Source organism: Caretta caretta, chromosome 14 (assembly GCF_965140235.1).
Source record: "Caretta caretta isolate rCarCar2 chromosome 14, rCarCar1.hap1, whole genome shotgun sequence".
Lineage (NCBI taxonomy): Eukaryota > Metazoa > Chordata > Testudines > Cheloniidae > Caretta > Caretta caretta.
Genome location: NC_134219.1, coordinates 40,792,356 through 40,815,307, shown reverse-complemented (window position 1 = coordinate 40,815,307; position 22,952 = coordinate 40,792,356). Strand labels below are relative to the sequence as shown.

The 22,952-nt window shown below is 49.7% G+C and overlaps 1 protein-coding gene across 3 annotated transcripts; it reads right to left on the bottom strand.

Annotated features, from left to right (window-relative positions):
- Positions 1-11,698: 11,698 nt before the first annotated feature.
- Positions 11,699-22,886, bottom strand: LOC125621602 (uncharacterized). Of its 3 annotated transcripts, none has more exons than XM_075119870.1 (6): positions 22,633-22,886; positions 16,403-16,491; positions 15,286-15,412; positions 14,571-14,714; positions 13,428-14,084; positions 11,699-12,757 (listed from the first exon to the last, which is right to left on the bottom strand). In XM_075119870.1, the coding sequence occupies exons 5-6, from the start codon at positions 13,981-13,983 to the stop codon at positions 12,348-12,350; spliced, it is 966 nt and encodes a 321-aa protein (XP_074975971.1). In that variant the 5' UTR covers positions 13,984-14,084; positions 14,571-14,714; positions 15,286-15,412; positions 16,403-16,491; positions 22,633-22,886; the 3' UTR covers positions 11,699-12,347. The 3 variants fall into 3 exon arrangements, with proteins under 3 accessions (XP_074975971.1, XP_048674653.1, XP_048674652.1); XM_048818696.2 differs by having other exon boundaries at positions 13,428-14,018; XM_048818695.2 differs by lacking the exon at positions 15,286-15,412 and having other exon boundaries at positions 13,428-14,018.
- Positions 22,887-22,952: the final 66 nt, after the last annotated feature.

The window sequence follows — 22,952 nt, the reverse complement described above, 5'->3', positions numbered from 1 at the left end:
TTCTCTATCTTCGCAGATCGGGGCTTGCCGTCCCGGTCAGGTCAATTGCCCACTAGTGCCTTGCCTAGAGAGTGGGGCACTGTCACTGCAGGATGCACTTGTTTCATGAAGCCGGGAATCTTGTTGCCAGGCGAACCTCCCGGAGGTGGGGAGATGCTGTATTGCTCGAGGTAGCCAGGGTGGAGTGTTGTGGTTTGCTTCCTTCAGTCAGCCGTGGTGATCTCACACTCCTCGTACTGCCCCGGGTATGGTGAGGAAAACACACTGCCCTGTGGGATCTTTCCCAGGAGGCGTGGCTTGGCTGGCTCCTGGCTCAGGTTGTGTGGCTCTCACAGGCTGGGGTTAGCTCACTGTGGCCCACGCGGTACAGTGACTGGCGGCTGGTACCCGGTGTAATCCAGGTGGACTGCAGGGCTCAGTCTCGTGTCACTTTGGGTTTTAAAGAGAGGCAAAGCTGGGACTCTGTGTTGCGGGACATGATGTCACAGGGAAGCGATTTGCTGGCGGATACAGGAGACTGGTGCAAAGCTCCTTCATCATGAAAACCTGTCCTGCAGTATCCAGGGTGTGTGTCGGGCCTTGGGCAAACTCCCAGCACTTTCTGCTCTTTCCTTATTCCCACGCAGTCCGTTCCAGGCATTCGGCCGAGTGAACGACCATTCAGCAGTTAAAGAGAGCTCAGAGGGGAGCCTTCTTTTCGCAGAGCCCATTGAACAACTGAGCTTGGTTCCTGGGGGCAGCGCTCCCAGCATCTTGGTTCAGGAGGCTGCAATCAGAGGCTGCCTCTGGGGTGTGAGCCTGTAGACGGAGTGGGGACAGACAGATGCCATGTGACTTGGTTGATGGTTGAGCAGAGCAGCCGGCACCAGGTGAGAGGGAAGTTTGATTGCTCCATACACGGGGGGAGGGGTTATTTGTGAAGACTCAGCCCTAATCCATGTCAGGCGGCGGTATCCAGCGTCAGGGAAGGGGTCCCAGCTCAAAGTAACCCTGGAACAAGCATCACACTCAACAATCGCACAAGGCTTTTATCTACCTCAGGCAAGCCAGGAGCAGACCCAGGTCAAGATCTCTAGCCAGGGGCTCACACGCTCCCTCCCCCCTGGCATAGCATAGCGCAAAACTGCTCTTCCCTCGCCCCGCCTGGCTAGACACACACAGAGCCTCTGTCCCGCGCCAACGGGGGGGCCAGGGAAGGGGAAGGAGCTCTCTCGCCTGCTGCACACTGATGCTGTATGGGATAGGAGCAGGAGGGATGCATTGATTCAGGCTAGGGAGGGTGGCAGTCACTGCAGGGGGCCTTCGCTCCCTCCTCCTCAGAGATTTAAAATTGAGGTTTATTGGCAAGGACCAGCCCACCTCCCAGCAAGCTGTCTTTGGGAGGAACCTAAACCTGTTCACTCCAGGGCAGCTGTCCCAGCATTTCCTGGACAAGGAGCCCTCAGTGCAGGCTCTGTCGGGTCGCATGCATCGGTGGGTGGTTCTCTCTGAGTGCAGCAGCCACTGAAATTCCCTCCTGCCCCACCAGGTCTCCCTCTGCACCGGGTAACACCTGGGTCTTCTGCACAATAGCAGGGATGGGGTGATGGTGAGGGAGGTGGGGTATTAAGATTTTGCTCCAACAGAGGGAAGTGAAGGGAAGTCCAGTGCCCACCCTCCTCCAACCCCTCCGTTCCTGTGCTGAGCCCAGGGTGAGTCCGTGAAGTGCACCTGAACTGACGCTGGACCCAGAGGTAGCCTACCAGGGTGTGCAAAAGCCTAACCAGAATAAAGTGATTGTTAAGGTCTGGTGTCTGCTTTGTTAAGGGTGGCTGGGAGGACCATCACTTCACAGGCTGGATTCCCAGGATCCCAAGGGCTGCAGCATTAGGATCCATGGCTGTAAAGTGGAGAGACTGAGTTTACATATGGCCACTGCTCCCTCACTCAGCAGAAATACCAGATGTGAGTCAGACCAATTTGATTGGAAAGTTTCGGATGTCAGAATTGCCCAATTCTCCTGGGCTGCCTGCCAGTTTCAGGCTTAGAACTGCAGCCAAGAACTCAGAGATCATTGGCACGGCTGGGTTGGCTCAGAGCACAGGCCCTCACTCACAGGGAGGCGGGCCAGGGAACGGGAAGGGGAAGGAGCTCTCTCACCAGTTGCACACAGGACCCTGATGCTCTATGTGATAGGAGCAGGAGGGACGCATTGATTCAGGCTAGGGAGGGTGGCAGTCACTGCAGGGGCTTTCGCTCCCTCCTCAACTACTCAAAATTGAGTTTCATTGGCAAGGACCAACCCACCGCTCCGTCTGTGGGGAGAGAATCCAACCCTGGCTCCAGGTCTGGGACACAGACACCCGGCTCAGCCTCTGTCCCTGAGGTGGGGTGTGGGGTGGGGAATATTCCACTGTGGACCCTGAGATCAGCTTCTCCAGCCTCAGACAGCACCGACTCTATGACCCTGGAAATTGCTTTGGGTCTCAACTCTGTGAAACCTCTGCACTGTCAAACCATAGAGAACATTCAGTGAGCAAGGTAGATAAACTGATCTCATTGCTCCAGGCATTGTGCAGCCTTTTGCCACTGTCCTGTATGATCCAGGAGGACTCTGGGGATCCTGGGTCAGACTGTGTCACTCAGACATGGGGGGAACAGCCCACTGGGTTTGAAGAAATGGGCTTCTCCAGCCACAGTCCTCCTAGCCCCTATGGCATGGAGCACTCCTATCTACCCAGCCTTCTGGCTCATCTCTATGACTTGGGACGACTCCTGTCCACCCAACCATTGAGCTCTATGACCCCTGGAAGCCTATCCCCCCATCCTCCTTGCAGCACCAGGTGGGGGAAGGGGAGGGGAGGAAGAACCCCTGGAGCCGCAGGAGTAGGGGCGGGGCCCTGAGGGGAGACGTGGGGGCCTCCACCTTCTCCCCAAACACTAATTAATTTATTCCGCGTCCCTGTCACCCCACATCTGCCTGTCCCGCAGTGCAGCTGTAAATTCGTAACCAGAACATATGGTAAAAAGATCCACAAATTAGTGTTTCTATAACAAAGGCTGGTATTTCCCCTTCCTACCAGGACTATCATATGATAACGCTGAATACAATCTTTGCAGTTTCACACTCACCGCACCAGCTGCAGTACAAAGGGGGCATTCACCTGCTGATTAAAGTCATTAGAGGTAAAATCCTGAGCACAGATGGACCTGGACACTCAGATGAGACAATTTATTGCTTTGGGTAAAAGTTGAAAGACTTCACTAACTTCTGGACCGACTTTGTCTCCTAGGGAGCCTGTAACTACTGACAGGTTTCAGAGTAACAGCCATGTTAGTCTGTCTTTGCAAAAAGAAAAGGAGTATTTGTGGCACCTTAGAGACTAACCAATTTATTTGAGCATGAGCTTTCGTGAGCTACAGCTCACTTCATCGGATGCATACCGTGGAAACTGCAGCAGACTTTATATACACACAGAGAATATGAAACAATACCTCCTCCCACCCCACTGTCCTGCTGGTAATAGCTTATCTAAAGTGATCATCAAGTTGGGCCATTTCCAGCACAAATCCAGGTTTTCTCACCCTCCACCCCCCCACACAAATTCACTCTCCTGCTGGTGATAGCCCATCCAAAGTGACAACTCTCTACACAATGTGCATGATAATCACGTTGGGCCATTTCCTGCACAAATCCAGATTCTCTCACCCCCTCACCCCCCTCCCAAAAACCACACACACAAACTCACTATCCTGCTGGTACAGAAAGAGGGATTCTAGGTGGACTCCTCCTGAAGGTCGAAACAGCAGACTGGACTTCTACATAGAGTGCTTCCGCCGACGTGCACGGGCTGAAATTGTGGAAAAGCAGCATCACTTGCCCCATAACCTCAGCCATGCGGAACGCAATGTCATCCACAGCCTCAGAAACTTGGAGAGTGGTCAGTTTGGATGAGCTATTACCAGCAGGAGGGTGAGTTTGTGTGTGTATGGGGGTGGGGGGGGGGGGGGGTGAGAAAACCTGGATTTGTGCTGGAAATGGCCCAACTTGATGATCACTTTAGATAAGCTATTACCAGCAGGACAGTGGGGTGGGAGGAGGTATTGTTTCATATTCTCTGTGTGTATATAAAGTCTGCTGCAGTTTCCACGGTATGCATCCGATGAAGTGAGCTGTAGCTCACGAAAGCTCATGCTCAAATAAATTGGTTAGTCTCTAAGGTGCCACAAGTACTCCTTTTCTTTTTGAAAAAGAGGTAGGTTGACGATATTTCCCAAAGGGAAAACGGGACACCATGTGGGGTTAGTCTGAGCCCTCCCCGCTCCATCCCAGCAGGGCTGGTGTCGCTGCCCCCCATGCACTGGCATTGCTGCTAGCTCAAGCCCCACCTTCCTCCCTTCCTGAACTCTGCCTGCCTGCCTGCCTGTCTGGGGCTGGCATCACCACTCGCCCCCCTGCATGTTCCTCTGCACCCCACTTTTGCCAAAAAAGTCGGGATGGCCAGGACAAGGCTTAAATAGGATCGTTCAGACATGGTGAAATTGCGTTTAAATTATGAGACAATTCCAGTGAAAACATCTTCATGAGATTGTAGTTAAAGTTACCAACAAAACCAACCCCAGCCATGACACCCAGCCCTAAAAATAAACCCATTAAACAGTGAGGTGATCAGAAGCTGAAGTCACACGAACAATCCTGACACCAACCTTTGTACTGAATTCATGCTCACGCTGATGATCAGAAACACTCTCCCTGAAGCATCCAAACACCCTTAACTCTGACCGTGGGGTTTTCATAGACAATAACAAGACTTTTAATATAAAATTGAGAGGAATGAGTAGAGAGCTCCCTCCCCTGAGTGCTGACAGATCCCTCTCCTTCACCCCAGTGCAGGGGGTCTCCCCATCGCTTTTCTCCGACATCCTGCCTTTCCTTTGGGCAGGGCTAGGCTCTCCCTTTGGAACTGCTCACTCTTTCATGGATTGGAGAGATGCTCTCCCTCTGATGCTGGTCCCGCTCCCTTCTCTCTGGGCTGGAGATGGGGCTATCCCACCCAATGCCACCTCCTACCCTCTGGTCTTAATTGGCACTTCCGCAATGCTGCCCCTTCCTCTCTTTTCCCTGGCCTGGGAGTGGAGGCTGCATTAGGGGAGGGAGCTTCCCTCTGGGGTTTAAACCTGGTATCTGCCTCTTCTGATCCCTCCTCACCAAAAGCTTCTGACACCTTCCTGTCTGTGCCTCTGATGCTGGGAATGGAGCAGCCCCAGCATGGGGAGCTGGGAGCTGAAGCCTCTGCAAACAAATGAGAAACCAGTGAAGTGGTTCCTATTAAATGGTGAGGAACTGCAGTGACATCTCTTCTTAGTCTCAAGTGCCCAGGACAGAGGCAGCTCCCTGGGATCCAGGCCAGGAATGTCCCAGCCAGAATAGAGCTGCTGGGGAATGTAAGAAATGGTCCCAGCCTTCCCTGGGGCTGAGCTCTGCCTCCAATGCTCTGATTCTCTCTCCCCAGTGAACGTGACTCTGAATCCAGACATGGCTCATCCCCAACTAGTCCTGTCTGAGGATCGGAAAAGTGTGAGATGGGAAGAAACACGGCAGTATCTGCCTGACAGTCCTGAGAGATTTGACACTGAGCCCTGTGTGCTGGGCTGTGAGGGATTCACCTCGGGGAGACATTGCTTGGAGGTGGAGGTGGGGGGTGAGGGAGGCTGGTTTGTGGGGGTGGCCAGAGAGTCTGTGAGGAGGAAGGGAGATATCAGCCCAGAGGAGGGGATCTAGGCTATGGGGTATATGTTGGATCTATTCTGGGCTCTCACCTCCCCTGCCACCCCCCTGCCCCTGATCCGGGGCCCCAGCAGGATACGGGTTTGTCTGGACTGTGGCCGGGGGCAGGTGACATTTAGCAATGCTGGTGATGAGGCCCCGATCTTCACTTTCCCTCCGTACTCTGTCCCTGGGGAGAGAATCCGACCCTGGCTCTGGGTGCTGGGGGTAGGATCCTGGCTCCGCCTGTGTCCCTGAGACCACGGTGGGAGGAGGGAGGGAGAGGAATATCCCACTGGGGACTCTGAAATCAGCCTCTCTAGCCTCAGAGAGTGTAGTCTCTATGATCTCCTCCTGTGGACTTTCTATCATGAAGTCTCTGTCCAGTCTCTGGTGTCAAACAACAGAGAGCATTAGGAACGAGGAGTACTTGTGGCATCTGTGACGGGGCAAGGCCAGATGGCTATAGAAAAGTAGTGGGAGATAGATATATTAGCTCCAGGCTAAACAAATCCCTGGTACCAGGATAAGTGAAATGGCAGCTGCTCCAGGTCAATTAAGACACCTGGGGCCAATTAAGAACTTTCGAGAAGGCTAGGTTGATTGGGACACCTCAAGCCAATCAGGGGCTGGCTGAAACTAGTTAAAAGCCTCCCAGTCAGTCAGGTGGGTGTGCATGTCAGGAACTGTGGGAGGAAGTTGTGCTGTTGGAGAGACTGAGTAGTACACATCTGCTTTGAGCAGGGGGTTGAACTAGATGACCTCCTGAGGTCCCTTCCAACCCTGATATTCCATATCAGGCACAAGGAAGGAGGCCCTGAGGTAAGGGTGAAGTGGAGCTTGAGGAAGTAAGGGCTGCTGTGGGGGAAGTAGCCCAGGAAATTGTACATGTCATGTTTCTAAAAGATCAGCTACCATAGCTGATACTTTTAGGGTCCCTGGGCTGGAGCCTGGAGTAGAAGGGGGGCCCAGGCTCCCCCCCCGCCCCCCGCTTTTCCCCCTGATTAATCACTGAGACTGGGAGACAACAGAGACTGTGCAAGGAAGGATAACTTCTCCTCACCTCCCTTGCTGGCTTATGATGAAAATGGCTCAGTAGACTGTGACCCTTGTCTCTAGAGAAAGAAGGGTTACATGGAAGGTCACAGTGAGCCTCTGAGGATAGCAAAATCTGCCAAGAAACGCGGGACCCACAGAGGCAAGGACAGAGTTTTCTCACACACCTTAGAGACTAACAAATTTAATTGGGCATAAGCTTTCGTGGGCTACAGCTCACTTCATTGGATGAATAGAATGGAACGTACAGTAGGAAGATATATAGATATATACACAGAGAACATGAAAAGGTGGAAGTTGCCATACCAACTCTAAGAGGCTAATTAATGAGCTATTATCAGCAGGAGAAAAAAAAACTTTTGTAGTGATAATCAGGATGGCCGATTTCAGACAGTTGACAAGAAGGTGTGAGTAACAGTAGGGGGATACTTAACATGGAGAAATTAGATTGCAAACATAGTTTCAATTTGTGTAATGACCCAGCCACTCCCAGTCTTTATTCAAGCCTAATGTAATGGTATCCAGTTTGCAAATTAATTCCAGTTATGCAGTTTCTCATTGGAGTCTGATTTTGAAGGTTTTTTGTTGAAGAATTGCTACTTTTAAGTCTGTAACTGAGTGACCAGAGAGATTGAAGTATTCTCCTACTGGCTTTTGAATGTTATGATTCCTGATGTGAGATTTGTGTCCATTTATTCTTTTGCATAGAGACTGTCTGGTTTGGCCAATGTCCATGGCAGAGGGGCACTGCTGGCACATGATGGCATATATCACACAGAAAGCATTAGGTGAGGTAGAGAAGCCAATCTTGTTATTGCCCCAGGGATTGTGCAGCCTATTTGCTACTGTCCTTTATGATACAGGAGGACTCTGGGGATCCTTCATCAGACAGTGTCACTGACATGTGGGGGAAGAGCCCACTGGGAATGGAAAAATGGGCTTCTCTAGCCACAGTCATCCTAGTCTCTCTGACCTGGAGGATTCCCATCTAACTAGTGCTCTGTCTTATATCTGTGCCCCTGGAGGACCCCTGTCTACCCAACCCCCGATATCTCATCTCTATGGCCCCTGAAAGCTCCTCCCCCTCCCTGCAGCACCAACGATGGGAGGGGTGGCGGAAGAACCCCTGGAGCTGCAGGAGGAGCGGAGGGGCAGATGGGGGGGAGGGGGCTGCAGGTCAGAACTGAGGGAGGGGCTGGGGGCAGAAGTGATGTGGGGGTTAAGGAGTAGAATTAACAGCCAGGCTAGGGACAGGAAGATGTGGGGGTGGTAGGGACACAGAATTAATTAATTAGGATTTGGGGTTTTGGGGAGAAGCTGGAGGCTCCAAAGCAGCACGGAGCCTGGGAGAGGGCGACCCAGAAACTGGAGAGTGTGACCTACAAGTCACGAGGGAAGGTATGCTATAGTGGGAAGCAGCTAGAGGGTGGAGCGATGTCAGCTGGATGAAGGTGTGGAGAGTCAAGTACAGGGTAGGTTTAACCAGAACGGGGGAAAGAAATGAAAGAAAGAAAAATAAAGTAAAACCAGTGTAAAGACAGAAGCTTGGAGAAAGTGGAGGGAAACTCAAATGAAGAGTGAAAGCAAAATTGTCCTGAGAAGGAAAATACTCTGGGGCAGGCAGCAAGAGAGGAAGGGATAAACTCAGGGGAGAGAACTGGGAACCTGGAGTGCAATGATCTGTGATGGGGAATAGAGAAGGGTTAGGGAGATGCAGAGAAATAAACATATGGGAAAGGAGTGCTAGAGAAAATGATGTGTAAAACCCATGAGATTAAAGAAAAGAGAGGAGAGAGAACATGAGGTTGAGATCTATAAAATATTTCTGAAAGTGAGAGACTAACATTAATTCAACCCCATAGCTCAGGGCCAATATTTCCACTTTGGTACCTTTCAGAACAACACTTCTTCAGATTTGTGGATGTTTTTACCATGTATTCTGGTTATAGAAGTTCCTCTCAGCTCCTTTTAACCTGACATTTACTTAAGGTAAATAAACAAGATGCATATTTTCTACGTTTCATTTCTCTTTCATTTTCCAGCTGTGATTTTTGAAGGCAGACATGGGTTGACATAAGCGATTTGGGAGTGGGGTATCCCAATACCAATGAGGACCTCTCTGTATGTCATTATGATGATAGCAACATATTACAGTAAGATGCAGGCTATCGAGCCTGCACTCTGGGTCATGTGCTTTATATAAACATGCACATCGGGAATTGTTCAACAGGAGAGAGCAGGTTGGGTCACTTTACTTCTCAATTTCCAAACCTGTCAACGCGTGGCAGATGTTCAGTTTGGAACCACGGGATTTCATGGCACATCACCCCACAATCAACAGATTATAACACTTTTAACTATCATGTGAATTGAACTATTAAAGAAAACTGAAATATAGATCAAGTAGAACGACTCAATCCCTACTCCCCCAGCTGCAGGGTTAATAGCCTGGCCTCTCTGGTCCCCAGCACATGTCCCCACCACTTGAATTTTAGGAGGAATTGCCATTATTTCTGAGGCCAAACACCAGAGTGGGACTTAAGGTGACCAGCTGTCCCAATTTTATAGTGACAGTCCTGATTTTTGGGGCTTTTTCTTATATAGGCTCCTATTACCCCTTAACCCCGTCCTGATTTTTCACACTTGCTATCTGGTCACCCTAGTGGGACTTCACACACACTGTGCCAGCAAGTCCACAAATACTAGACAGATTAGAATATTGGAGATCACAACTCTAGTGCTCTGTTCCTGGCTCCATTGTGCAGTGGTGGGTAGTGACACATAACCAGGTTGTATTTATTTCATGCATTCATCCCAAAAGGCAGTAGAAATGAGTGGCTAGTGCCTGGACTTTCCACATTGGAGACCTGGGTTCTCTTCCCAGTTCCACCTGAAGTGATTTTGTGCAGCTTCCCAATTACCTTGTAAACTGGGGGAGAAAGTGTCTGATACTTCTCTGCTTTCTAGGGCTGGGGGTATGGGGGTTTTATTAATGATAACTTTTGTGATCGGGAGCAGCACTAGGGGGGAATTCCAAGGGCTATAACCACCCCTCCCAGTGCAAAGGTGAAATGCTGAAGCTGTGCCCACTCCCCAGTGCAGGGCCACCCCAGCTAGGCCAGGCTCCAGTGTGTCCCTAGATGGCTGCTTGTGTAGCCAACAGGAGCACAGGGAAGGAGTGAGTGGGTCATGAGGGTGAACGAGCAGGTGCCGATATCAGAGCTCACTTAGTGGGGGTGTGGGAGCTTCTTTGGGCTAGAGGAAGGGACCTGGGTGGGGGGTGATCAGGGAAGGGGAGATGAGAGGTGTTGGAGGGGGCATGGGGAGGGGAGCTGGGTGGGGGGTAAACAGGGCTTTCTTGCTGTCATAAATATAAAGGGAAGGGTAAACACCTTTAAAATCCCTCCTGGCCAGAGGAAAAACCCTTTCACCTGTAAAGGGTTAAGAAGCTAGGATAACCTCGCTGGCACCTGACCACAATGACCAATGAGGAGACAAGATACTTTCAAAGCTGGAGGGGGGAGAAACAAAGGCTCTCTGTCTGTGTGATGCTTTTGCCCGGAACAGAACAGGAATGGAGTCTTAGAACTTAGTAAGTAATCTAGCTAGATAAGCATTAGATTCTGTTTTGTTTAAATCGCTGATAAAATAAGCTGTGCTGAATGGAATGTATATTCCTGTTTTGTGTCTTTTTGCAACTTAAGGTTTTGCCTAGAGGGATTCTCTGTGTTTTGAATCGGATTACCCTGTAAGATATTTACCATCCTGATTTTAAAGAGGTGATTCTTTTACTTTTTTTTCTTCAATTAAAATTCTTCTTTTAAGAACCTGATTGTTTTTTTCATTGTTCTTAAGATCCAAGGGTTTGGGTCTGTGTTCACCTATGCAAATTGGTGAGGATTTTTGTCAAGCCTTCCCCAGGAAAGGGAGTGTAGGGTTTGGGGAGAATTTTTGGGGGGAAAGACGTTTCCAAGCAGGCTCTTTCCCGGTTATATATCTGTTAGACGCTTGGTAGTGGCAGCAATAAAGTCCAAGGGCAAAAGGTAAAATAGTTTGTACCCTGGGGAAGTTTTAACCTAAGCTGGTAAAAATAAGCTTCGGGGGTTTTCATGCAGGTCCCCACATCTGTACCCGAGAGTTCAGAGTTGGGAAGTAACCTTGATATTGCCTTGACTGAACTCACTCCAAATTCCAAGTCCCTTGTCCAGCAGAGGACCTGCCACTGATGGAGAGTATTATAATTATTCATGCATATTTTATTTTACATTTGTAGTGCTGTATAAAATGACATTTTCATTAGCCATACCACAGTTTTAACAGGTATTTCACACAATTATTCACGATTTTTTTTCTTAATACACGTGTGGGAGTATTTATTACTGGAAAGAGGAATCCAAGATAAGATGGAGAGCTCATGCATACTAAGTATTGTTTTCTTTCAAACTCATACTAAAATAAGCCAGAAACGGCTTGAAAGTTTTTAATATGGTTATATATATATATATATATATATATATATATATATATATATATAACATGATAGGCTGCAAGAGTTCCAAGCTCTGTAACAATTTAATCCATAATTAAAACTAGTGCAATAGCTATTTTTATATATCTCACTTTGCGTAGCTTGAAAGGGTGAGTTTATGGAAATATGTATTGTTTCAGCTCCATTGCAGAACAGTGCTGCGATGGTTAAAGGCTCTGTAACAGTCCTATTTTATACATCTCAGCCATTAGGATCTTACCTTTTAGGCATAGCTGTTTGCTCCAGGCTCCATTTTGGGATTAAAGAACCTGAGCCCAAATTATATTTTTGGTACAGGGTTTTTTTTAAAAAAAGGCTCTCTTGGTTTTTAGGTTTGTAAATGCAAAAACAAAAAATAGATGCATTAATTTCTGTACTCTTCTGTAAAAAAGTTTATTTTTTTTAAAATACGAAGCCCGATTCTCATTTACACAAAGTCCTTTTTTTACATAACTCAATCGGCATAAAGGGGCCTTGATGTGCGAGGAACTGATGTTTATGCCCTCTGCAGAGACACATCTGCTCCTGTACAGCATTTACACAGTCAAAGCTGCGTAAAAGCGCCCTTCATGTAAGTCAGCCTCAGTCCCTAAATGTTTTCAGGTCATTTGACCATCATGTGGACTGGTACACAGGAGTCACTACTTTTTGAAGCAGTATCTTAGTAACAATTTTGGCCCTTGAACACAGATGTGCTCCTCCCTTTGAGTTAAATAGGTGCAACAAGAGTCTATCCACAGTCAGACTTTGACCCTTGATAATAGACCTTTATATACCTATAGTTATTTGCCAAATCCATGGCCCCATGGTGTTCAGGCACCCCTGGCTGGAGACTAATAAAGATACTTATGAAAACTGAATTTACATTTTTATTCCACACCTATGCAGACATACCTAGGTAATGCTAAAGTAAAAACTTCATACATACAGGGGAAAGTATCTTTGAAGGGGAAGGAAGAGGGAATTCACAAGCACATACACTCAAGATGCTCTCACAGTTGGGTATTCGTGCAGCTGTCATTGTGTGTAATCTTCCGTGGGGTGGAGTGCCTGGGGTACTGCTCCAGGCCCGGAAGTTACGTGGAGGCCAGTAAAGGGAGGTCCCGGAATGCAGTTCTCTATGGGCTGCAGGGGAAGGCGAGCACGGATGTGTTCAGCCTGAAGTTCAATCAGAGACCGCAGCATGTCTGTCTGCTCCCGGAGCAACGTGATCATCTCTTGCTGCCCGTTTCGCCTGTCCTCGCTATCCCTCTGCATTTTGTCATTGATCATTACCCTCCAAGCCCTCTGCTCGCGCTCCGAAGCACGGGAGGCTCGCAGGACCTCCTGAAACATGTCTTCCCTTGTCCTCTTCTTTCTCCTCCTCACCTGGCCCAGCCGCTCCTCTGGGGTGGACGGAGAGGCCCTCAAGGCCGCATTTGCAGCTGCTAAAGAAACAATGGACAGGTACCATTGCCAGTGCATTTACTCCCCTTGATCGAAACAAGTTACAAGCACAACACGCTCACTTCCCCTTGGGACTCAGAGCAGCCCTACCCATGGCGAGTATGGCCGGGGGGTGGGGTGGGGTGGGGTGGGAGTTGGGACAATAAGGAGGCGGTAGCACTGGGGCAGCAGCACAAGCAGATCGGGCTATTGTACTGCATACTAGCCCCGTTTCCACAGGCGGTGGGGACCCTAGGTGATCTCTCGCTCCGGAGAGTAACAGGCTGAAAGGGAAGAGCTCCTGGCTGCAGGCTGGGTCGGCATGCTGCTAGCCTGTGTGCTGCAATGGTGCCTGCGGAAGTAATTGCTGAGTGGCGTGGCAAAGCGTCCTACCATAGGGGAAGGAACAAAGCAGCCCTCCCAAGAAACCTTTGGCAGAGGACTGCAGACTACCTCCCAGGAAAGTTTCCTAGAGAGCTCTACGGATCGCAGGACATCCTGGTGTGAATAAACAAACTATGCTGAAGGGCCCCCTCTGCCGAGTTGTACAGGGGAATGAGCAGATAGCAACTGTACCTCTCTTGGTTATTTCACTTCCTCTTCTAGCCTATTCAAAAAAGCTGTACGTGAGCAGATGTGTCTCTGCAGTACTGAAGCAAACTGAGTACTTACCAGAGGTTCCCTCCCCTGCATCAGGCTCACCGGGGCTGGACTGCTGGGACTGGCTAGACTGCTCAGGAGTCAAAAAGAAGTCCTGGCTCGCCACGCCGCCGGATCCCCCTGTCGCCTGTCCCCCATACTCCTCCTCCTCCTCCTCCTCCTCTTCCTTGATCATCACCTCGATCTCAGGGTTCACCCCGGTGCCCTGTGACTCCAGGTCCCCCAAAGTATCCATGGGACGCTTGGCGGTGGAGGTGGAGTCGCCGTCGATGATGGCGTGCAGCTCCTTGTAGAAGCGGCACGTCTGCGGCTCCGCCCCAGAGCGACTATTTGCCTCCTTTGCCTTCTGGTACGCCTGCCGCAGCTCCTTGATTTTTACGCGGCACTGCTGCGGGTCCCTGTCGTAGCCCTTCTCCTCCATGCCCCGAGCAATTTGGCTGTAGATGTCGAAGTTCCTACGGCTGTTTCGGAGCTGTGCCTGTACGTCATCCTGTCCCCACAGGCCCAGGAGATCCACCACCTCTGGCGTACTCCAGGCAGGAGCCCGTCTGCCGCGTGGAGCCGGCATGCTCAGCTGGGTAGTTGATAGATGAGCTCTCCACACTGAGCAAACAGGAAGAGCAATTTCAAAAATTCCCAGGCTTTAAGAAGGGCGGGGCATGTACCTGGCTGCCAAGAAACAGAGTTCAAAACAGTGACCAGAGCAGTCACTGTGGGGCATTGTGGGACACCTCCCGGAGGCCACTGAAGTTGACATAAGCAATGCAGTGTTTACACTAACACTGTGTCACCCTAAGTGCTATGCCTCTTGGTAAGGTGGATTTATTAGGCTGGCGAAGCAAGCGAGTTAAAGCAGTGGGAAGAACACTGTATTGTAGACATCTCCATAGTGAGGCAGCTTATGTTGACCTAACTCTGTAGCGTACACAAAGCCTCAGAAACTGGGTTCTACCTCCACATCCCATCCAAACACTCCTGTAAAGTCAAGGAGGAAACTCCTGACAGCTAACAGGATGGGTGGGAAGCCGTGACTGATATTTGCCTTGATGCCACGAAACCTGCTGACTACAGCCCTGACCTGGGTGAGACGGGGCAGAACTGGGGGCTCTTGCTCACAGCATGTTTTTAGGAGTCGAAGCTTTTTCCTTCACTCACCAGATGGTTTCTCTGTCAGTTTCACGGACTCCTCACCAGTGTGGGTGCCTCTCAGGATCTCCCTTTCCTTGGAGGCCTAGAGATCCCCTGGTTCTTCCCCTCGTTCCAACCCGGTGATCAGCTCAGGTTTGGTAATGGGGAATCCTGCACAGGGGATAAAATCAGGCAAGATCAGGGTCCATGGAGTCTTGGTAGAGTATCATTCCCTGAATTTAACCTGACCCTACATGGGACTGTGGTAACTCCGACCCCTTGGGAGCAGCAGATATCTGGGGGCGGAGGGTGTTGTCATGCCCTCACTAGGAGTTCTCAGGGTAGGTGCGCTCTGGGGGGATTTGCTGACACACACACATCCCTCAGATGTTAAACTCCTGCCTATTTCCAAGCATGCAGCACCAAGAACCCTCCCCATGGATGGAGCTAGTCCCAAGATGGCAGGTGAACGGTGTGTGAAGGAGAAACAATATAGGCAGGACAATACCCTGCTTCTGGCCCCTTGAAAGCTGGGGAGATGAAGATGAATTAGCATGGGAGGCAGAAACCTAATGGACCTGTTCCCTTCAAGGGGATATGAAGATGGAAGTGTCTCTCACACTGGAGCTGTGGACTATGCAACCCATTCTCCCCAAATCCAACTGAGTAGGGAAGAACCGGACCAGATTCAGAAATGCAGACCTCACAGCTTCTAATAGCTGAGGGCACAGGAATCCCTTACCCAGCAAGATTTCAGTCTCATAATTCTCCTGCATGACGTCCCTGTAGAGGGCTCTCTGACTGGAGTCCAGCAGAGCCCTCTGCCCCTTGTTGAAATACACAGTCACATCCTTGAAGGTCACCGAACCCTGAAATAACATCAGTTTCTCCCCTCAGTGCCTGCTGCCAACTAATCCTGTCCCAAGCAGGGGACAGGGACAGGAATCTCAAGACCTTCATATTTCATGGTAGCCTCTGGCTAGTGGGAAATATGGTAGCCTCTGGCTAGTGGCTTCAGCACTGAGAATCTGGTCAGTTTTCCCAGCCCTGTCCATGGGGGTGTTTCCTAGGGTTACCATACACCTGGGTTTTCCCCAGACATGACCTTGTTTTTGGCCCTCTGATCTCCATCCGGGCAGATTTTTGAAATATGAATATCCGTGATTTTTCCTTGCTCATCCTTTTTCCAGCACTGAATCTGGATGAACTGCTATTCCTGGCGTGCCCTAACAGCAGCATGCATGTTAACTGGTTTTCTCATCCTTATTTCTGGGCTGCTGCTGGCTGGGCACTGCCTTCAGAGCTAGCAGAGAGCGGCAGCTGCTGGCTGGGCACCCAGCCCTGAAAGCAGTCCCGTCACCAGCAGCAGCCCAGAAATAAGGGTGGCATGATATTGACTGTTGAGTGGCTGAAAGGGATCCTGCTTGTACAGCTCAACTTCAGGTACGCTCTACAGAGACATATGCATGGGCACAACAGGAAGATGCGCAGTACGAAAGGACTGACTGCATGCAAAGAGGTACACTTAAATTTGATTTACATTTATTTTTGAGGCCATTACGCTTGTTATTTATAAATGTTAGCTATTCAAAGCGGAAAGAAACTGTACAGTCAAAATAGAACTGCCCCCATCCCTCCCCTCTGTTTGGGAACTTGAAATATAGTAACTGTAGTGTTCCCTCTTTCAGAAATGGGGGACTGTTCACTCCCTCCCAATGGGCCTGTTCTGAAAATCAGGCCCAGGTTGAACATGTCCCAGCAGGTTTATCGCACCGTGTCCCCTCCCTGTCTCACCCTGAGTATTTCTTCCCCTCCCGCTTCACAACAACCCGCCCTGCAGATCCCTGAAAATCCCCTACCTGAGCTGGCTCCACCACAGCCACTTCCCTTCCCTGTTTCCTAGGAGGATGGGACCATCGGGAGTGAAACGTGGATGTGATTCCTCAGCCTGTCAGGGGAAGAGCGGTGATGGGGGAGGTTTCAGAAGGGGCTTGAGTCCATTTCACACCCCGATTCCCCCCAGGCTCTCTCCCTGCAGACAGACACTCTGGACTCTGCCACGCTGGGAAAACGCTTAGCTTAAAAAACCCTCAGTCACTTTATTACAACACAGACCCGGCCCCTCCCACCAGCACTGAACCCACCGGGACACTTTTAACCCCCTGCCCCCAGGGTCAGAGTCTCTAAGACAAATGCTAGGAAAGAGCAGAATCAAAGGAGGCACTTTGGGGGGGTTCCCCCTGACATTGGCCCTGACAGCAGCACGTACCCCCAGCAGCGCGGGGACTCAGACGGGGCAAAACCTGGCTTTTCCTCTGTCAGCTCCTCCCCTTGTTCCCAGGAGAGTCAGTCTGCCCAGGGGTGATGTAGGGAATGGATCCCGGCGGGTCTGGGAACCTCCCTCCCCATTTATTGCTCCTGCTGCCCCTTTCACTCTCACCATTCCCCTTTCTATCTCCTTCCCTCTCCCTGGGAGAACTGGTGACTGTCCCGTTCCCATGGGCGTTTGCTTTCCTTTGAGAGAGTGGCTGTGGGTCCGAGGGCAGCAGCTCTGGGAGCCGCAGACATATAGGGAGCCCCTCCCACTCTGGTACAAGCTCACCAGCAGAATGTCACTTTCCTGCCTGGCCTCAGCCCTTTCCCCCAGGTCTCTCTCCTCACTTGCAGGCTCTGACTCAGGAGCTGATGTTGGCAGAGCCAAGGACGGCCCCAGGGGGCTAGTTCCCGGCACTGGGGAAAGTCCCCACCTGGGCTGGGCACAGAGGGAGCTATAATGACAGTCTCTCCCTGACACAGACCCTGCTGAGGAAGCAGCAGCTGCTCAGTCTAGGCTCCCAGATCACAAGGGAGGAGGCAGAAGCATCTAGTATTTTCCCCAGGAATTGAAATTTGGGGGGTGTTCGAGTTTACAGGAAGGATGAGGGCCAAGGAGCGAGTCCATGAGGGCAAAGGTGGGCTGTATGGCATCATACTAAAAACTGATTGTGAAACGTTTTTTTCATTTATTTAGATTTAACTCCTGTTGTAAAAAATCAAAAATTAAAATTGGGTACTCAAGCCTTCTATGAAGCACAATATCTACATCCTTCTTCGTTTCTTGCTATAATTTTGCACAACTCTATTAATGAACTTCTTGAATGCAATGCGTTCATCTTTGGTGACTTCCTGCGTGTACAGAACTTCCAGTCCTTCAAATGATATGCTCATTAGTTCATTCTTATGATCAGGCACAAGGCGACTTCTTTCAGAAGATAAAATTCTATTCTATCATGAAAAAGAACGCTCAACTGTAGCTGTTGTGACTGGGAGTAGCAAGAGATGAATTCCTACTTCTTTCTGCCCAGGAAACACAGCACAAAGATCAGGTCAAGCCACTAGTGACGATAAAAAAGAAGTTGAAGTGAAATCTTCATTCATTCATCGTATGACATTCCATTCTGTGTTCAAATTCTCTATTCTGTCCTGATCGCATCTCAGCCCCATTTCTGGTAGTGCATCACTCCACTCAACTGTCGGTGTTTTATAAGATAGGCATCTGTAAAAGACTGAATGGAATCCAGAAGTCTCTGTTGTAGATTTGTAAGAATCAAGTCTGTGTACTTTTTCAGCTGGCTTAACAAACACGTCTTCTCACCTTCACTTAAGGATTCAACGTAAGTGCCTTCATTAGTCAACTTCTGGACTAAAGTCTTTGCTTCTTCCAGTACGTTTTCAATGCATATCTCTCTGATTGATCCAAGTATAGCTTCTATTGCTGGACAAAGGTCTACTAGTGTTGTAGCAGATGCCTGGATGACATTGTTTAATCATCCAAGTAGTTTTAACAGTAGACTTACAAAAGAGAGAATGGTGATTGTCTTTTCTGAACGCAGTCGCAAAAGTAGTCCACCCGCCTCACTACTTAGATCCATCCCATTGTGGTAGATACTTTCTAAAGTCAGTAATAATGGTTGCAGTAATTTTAAGACAACAGCCAAGGATCACTCATGAGAAAACCAGTGAGATTACCCAGGTTGGACTAATTTGAACTTCAGTCCCGGAGCATCTTTTAGTTTTTTCAAGACGTTCAGTCTTTTTGGACTCTTGTTGAAAAAGAGAGTACAACAAAGGCATTAAATTTATGGCTTTTTAAACGTCTCTTGAAGATTCTCCAGCTCGTACTAGTACTAGTTGAGTAGATCATAGAATCACCAGTCTGGAAGGAACCTTGAGAGGTCTTCTAGTCCAGTTCCCTGCATTCAAGGCAGGAAGAGAGTATTATCTAAGACTATCCCTGACAGGTGTTTGTCTAACCTGCTCTTAAAAACCTCCAGTGAAGGTGATTCCACAACCTCTTTGGACAATTTATTTCAGTGCTTAACTACCCAGACAGTTAGGAAGTTTTTCCTGATGTGCAACCTAAACTTCCCTTGCTGCAATTTCAGCCCATTGTTTTTTATGTTATCCTCAGAGATTAAAGAGAACATTTTTTCCTCCCTCCTCCTTGTAACAACCTTTTATTTACTTGAAAACTGTTATGTCCCCTCTCGGTATTCTCTTTTCCAGACTAAACAAACCCAGGTTTTTCAATCTTCCCTCATAGATCATGTTTTCCAGACTTTTAATAATTTTTTTGCCTTTCTCTGATCTTTCTCCAATATGTCCACATCTTTCCTGAAATGTGGCGCCTAGAACTGGACACAATACTCCAGTTGAGGCCGTATCAGTAAAAATAGAGCAGAAGAATTACTTCTTGTGTCTTGCTTACAACACTTGTGCTAATACATCCCAGAATATTTGCTTTTTTTGCAACAGTGTTACACTGTTGACTCATATTTAGCTTGTGATCCCCTATGACCCCCAGATCACTTTCCGCAGTACTCCTTCCTAGGCAGTCATTTCCCATTTTGTATGTGTGCAATTGATTATTCCTTCCTAAATGGAGTACTTTGCATTTATACTTATTGAATTTCATCCTATTTACTTCAGACCATTTCTCCAGTTTTTCCAGATCATTTGGAATTTTAATCCTATCCTCCAAAGCACTTGCAACCCCTCCCAGCTTGGTAACGTCCGCAAACTTTATAAATGCACTCTCTATGCCCTTATCTATATCACTGATGAAGATGTTCGAACAGAACCGCACCCAGGAGCAATCCCTGTGGAACCCTGCTCGATATGCCCTTCCAGCTTGACTGTGAACCACTGATGATTACTCTCTGGGAATAGTTTTCCAACCAATTATGTACCCACCTTATAGTAGTTCCATCTAAGTTGTATTTCCTAGTTTGTTTATGAGAAGGTCATGCGAGACACTATCAAAAGCCTTACTAAAGACAAGATATACCAACTACCGCTTCCCCCCTATCCACAGGGCTTGTTATCTTGTCAAAGAAAGCTATTTGGTTGGTCTGACATGCTTTGTTCTTGAAAAATCCATGCTGTTACTTATCAATTTATTATCTCCTAGTTGTTTGCAAATTGATCCCTTAATTATTTGCTCCATTATCTTTCTGGGTACTGCAGATAAGATGGCCTCTGCAGTGTTTATAGGAAATATTAGGGATACACTTTTCTCTGAGCAAAGCTCATACTCCATGTCTTCCAGGGAAGTTCACAGCTCCATCCAATGCACAAGCAGGCCTCTGTCTGGGGTCCAGTTTACTAGCATTTAACTCTTCTAATATGTGGGTTGTCACAGATGCAGCCAATGTGTCTTCTATAACCTGAACATCTAGAAATGTATCTACTGGCCTACCACAAACATCATGATAATCTAAACAATGACTTAATGCCCATTTGCATGAGTGCATTCATCAGCCATGTAAGCAAATGTTTTAAGATGATGAGAGAGTTCTTCACTTTTTCCAACTGCTGAGTCTTGCACTGTTGCACTGCATGCTTCTAACCAGTCAGTTGAGTTTCTTAGAGAAAGATAGTGAGCATTTGCTGGTCTTGTTTGGAACCAGTGTCCAGCTTCCAGATTAACAAATGACAATGCATTTAACATTGGCCTTCAGTTTGTAGTGTGTGGTATCTCTTGCTTAAATACAAAGTATGGTGTGTGACAGCCATGTTTGTTCACATGAACCATGTTGGGTCTCCAGCATTCTTAACAACCTCATTAAGTACTTCTGGCTTTGACAGTGACCAACAAACACTGGGATTTAGGTTGGGGAGACACTGTTTCTTTAGTAGGTAGCTGTATTTGTGCTTCGGACTTGTTTAGATGTTGAAACACCACTTGAACCTTCAGGTGACATGTTGGCATATTCTTGGTATGTTTGTCATCTTGGTTGGTTTGACCACTGAAGGGGGTGATGGCAGAGTTGGGGGTGGCGGGAGGGAGTGCAGGGAAAGCCCTGGAAGCATCTGACCCAGGAAGCTCAACTAACTCTAGGGCTCTAATATCATGAGCAGAGAGACACACAGACACCAGCCTCCTCTGCCTTAGGGCATGTCTTCGCTGGCAGCGCTTTAACTTGGCTTGTGTAGTCGCGGCACAGCGCCGGGAGCGCTCTAAAAAAACCCACCTCCACGAGGGACATAGCTCCCAACGCTAGTGCACTGTCTACACTGGCACGTTACAGCGCTGAAACTTGCAGCACTCGGAGGGGTGTTTTTTCACACCCCTGACCCAGAAAGTTGCAGCGCTATAAAGTGCCCGTGTAGACAAGCCCTTAGCAATAACCAGCTTTCCCCCTCCCCTCTGCCCCCTTATGACTGAGCCTCCCTGGGTTGGGGTTGTCCTAGCAGCCCCCATGGACAGTTCAACAGCTGCAGTTTTCATTTGCCCACCTGGACTCACACCAGAACAGAACCAGAGAACCAATATGCTTAACTAAACTGGAACCAGACTTAAACCATCATTTTTCCTCTTACTCACTGAATCTGAATCAAACTGGGGGGGAAAAAATGGTTGCCAGTTAAAATAAAGTTTCAGCAATTTTTCAGCTCAATAATTGAAATAAAATAAAAGCTACTCTGATCTTACTTTCATTATAAAAAATAAAACAACACACTGGCATGTGATTGCTACCAGAATGGCATGCCTCAGTAGAAGAAGAGAAGGTGGCAGCCAACAGGACCAGGGAGGGAGATGAGAGAGAAGAAGTGGGGGGCTCCCTGGTCCCAGAAGTTAACAATAACTCTTCAAGCCCAAGTTAAAAGGCTGCTCAACTCTTCTCCCTCTTAGACAGGACTTCTCTCCCCCATCCTCACCCCCTGGTGCAGCTCCTCCCTCCAATTGCCCCACCTGACACGGGCCCCATGACCCAAATTCAGTTCCCCACTGAAGCAAGCTGCAGGGGCCCCCCTTCTGGGGCAACTACCAAGTAACCAAACCATTTTGGGGTCTATTGAACCAGGAACTGAACACACCGTCTGCCACTGAACCAAACCCCAATTCCACTCCTTGCGGCTCGCGGGGACTCTGGTTTGATCCTGACTCCTGCACCGAAATCAGACCAGCCCCTGTACAGTCCTGTCAACCCAGGAGTCAGACCCCCCCCCAAATAATGAGATTGTCTTTAAACTGGGAGCAGAGTGTGCAGAGGGGAGGGGGAGGGATTGCGTGTGGCCGTTTGCCTTGTAAATGTTCAGCCCTTCCGGGAAGTCTCTTGCTCACCCCCCCCGGCTTGTTTGACCCTTGCTGGGAGGGCAGGGGGAGACTCACTGGTTGCTGGGCGGGGCAGCCCGTCACCCCCTCCTACCCCATGGGGCGGGGGAGCTGCCTTGTGTCTCTCCCCTCCCCTGCCAGTCTCCTCTTGCTCTCAGCCTCCCCACATCCCCCCTTTCCCTCGCAGTGACCCCCCACATCTTCCCTCCATTGCAGCCTCGCTGCCCCCAGCCCCGTCATTCCCCCCCTGCCCCCGGAGGCGCCCCATCCTCCCTTCAGTGCAACCACCGCCCCCACCCCGCCCCCGGCCTCCCTCTTCCCCCCCGACCCACACCCCGCCCCTCTTCAGCCCCCCCCCCCACGTGTCGCTCCCCCCCGCCCTGCGCACAATGGCACTCGGGGGCCATTTTCCCGAGATACACAACCCGGGAATCGCAGCCGGCTCCGCGGGGAGCCGCCCGGGGGTGCCGGGGGGGGGCGGGTCTCTCTTACCTTCCCCCCGAGCGGGGCCCCCCGGAGCAGGGGCCGGGCCGGGAAGGGGCCCTGGCCGGGCTGGGGGCTCTGCCCTGGGGGAGGCTCCCGGGGAGCAGCGGGCAGGGCCCGGCTGGAGGTTCCCCTCTCCCGGCTGCAGCCCGGGCTCCGGGCTCCCAGCACCAGCCGCCGGGGCGCGGGGATCTCGCCGGGAGCCAGCGGCCGCGATTCACCCCGAGCGCAGCCAAAGCCCAGGCCGGAGCGGGCCTGGCAGGGGGCGGGGAATCCCCGGGCCAGCCATTCCGGAGGCTCCGTGTAGCCAGCTCATCCAAAGAAATACG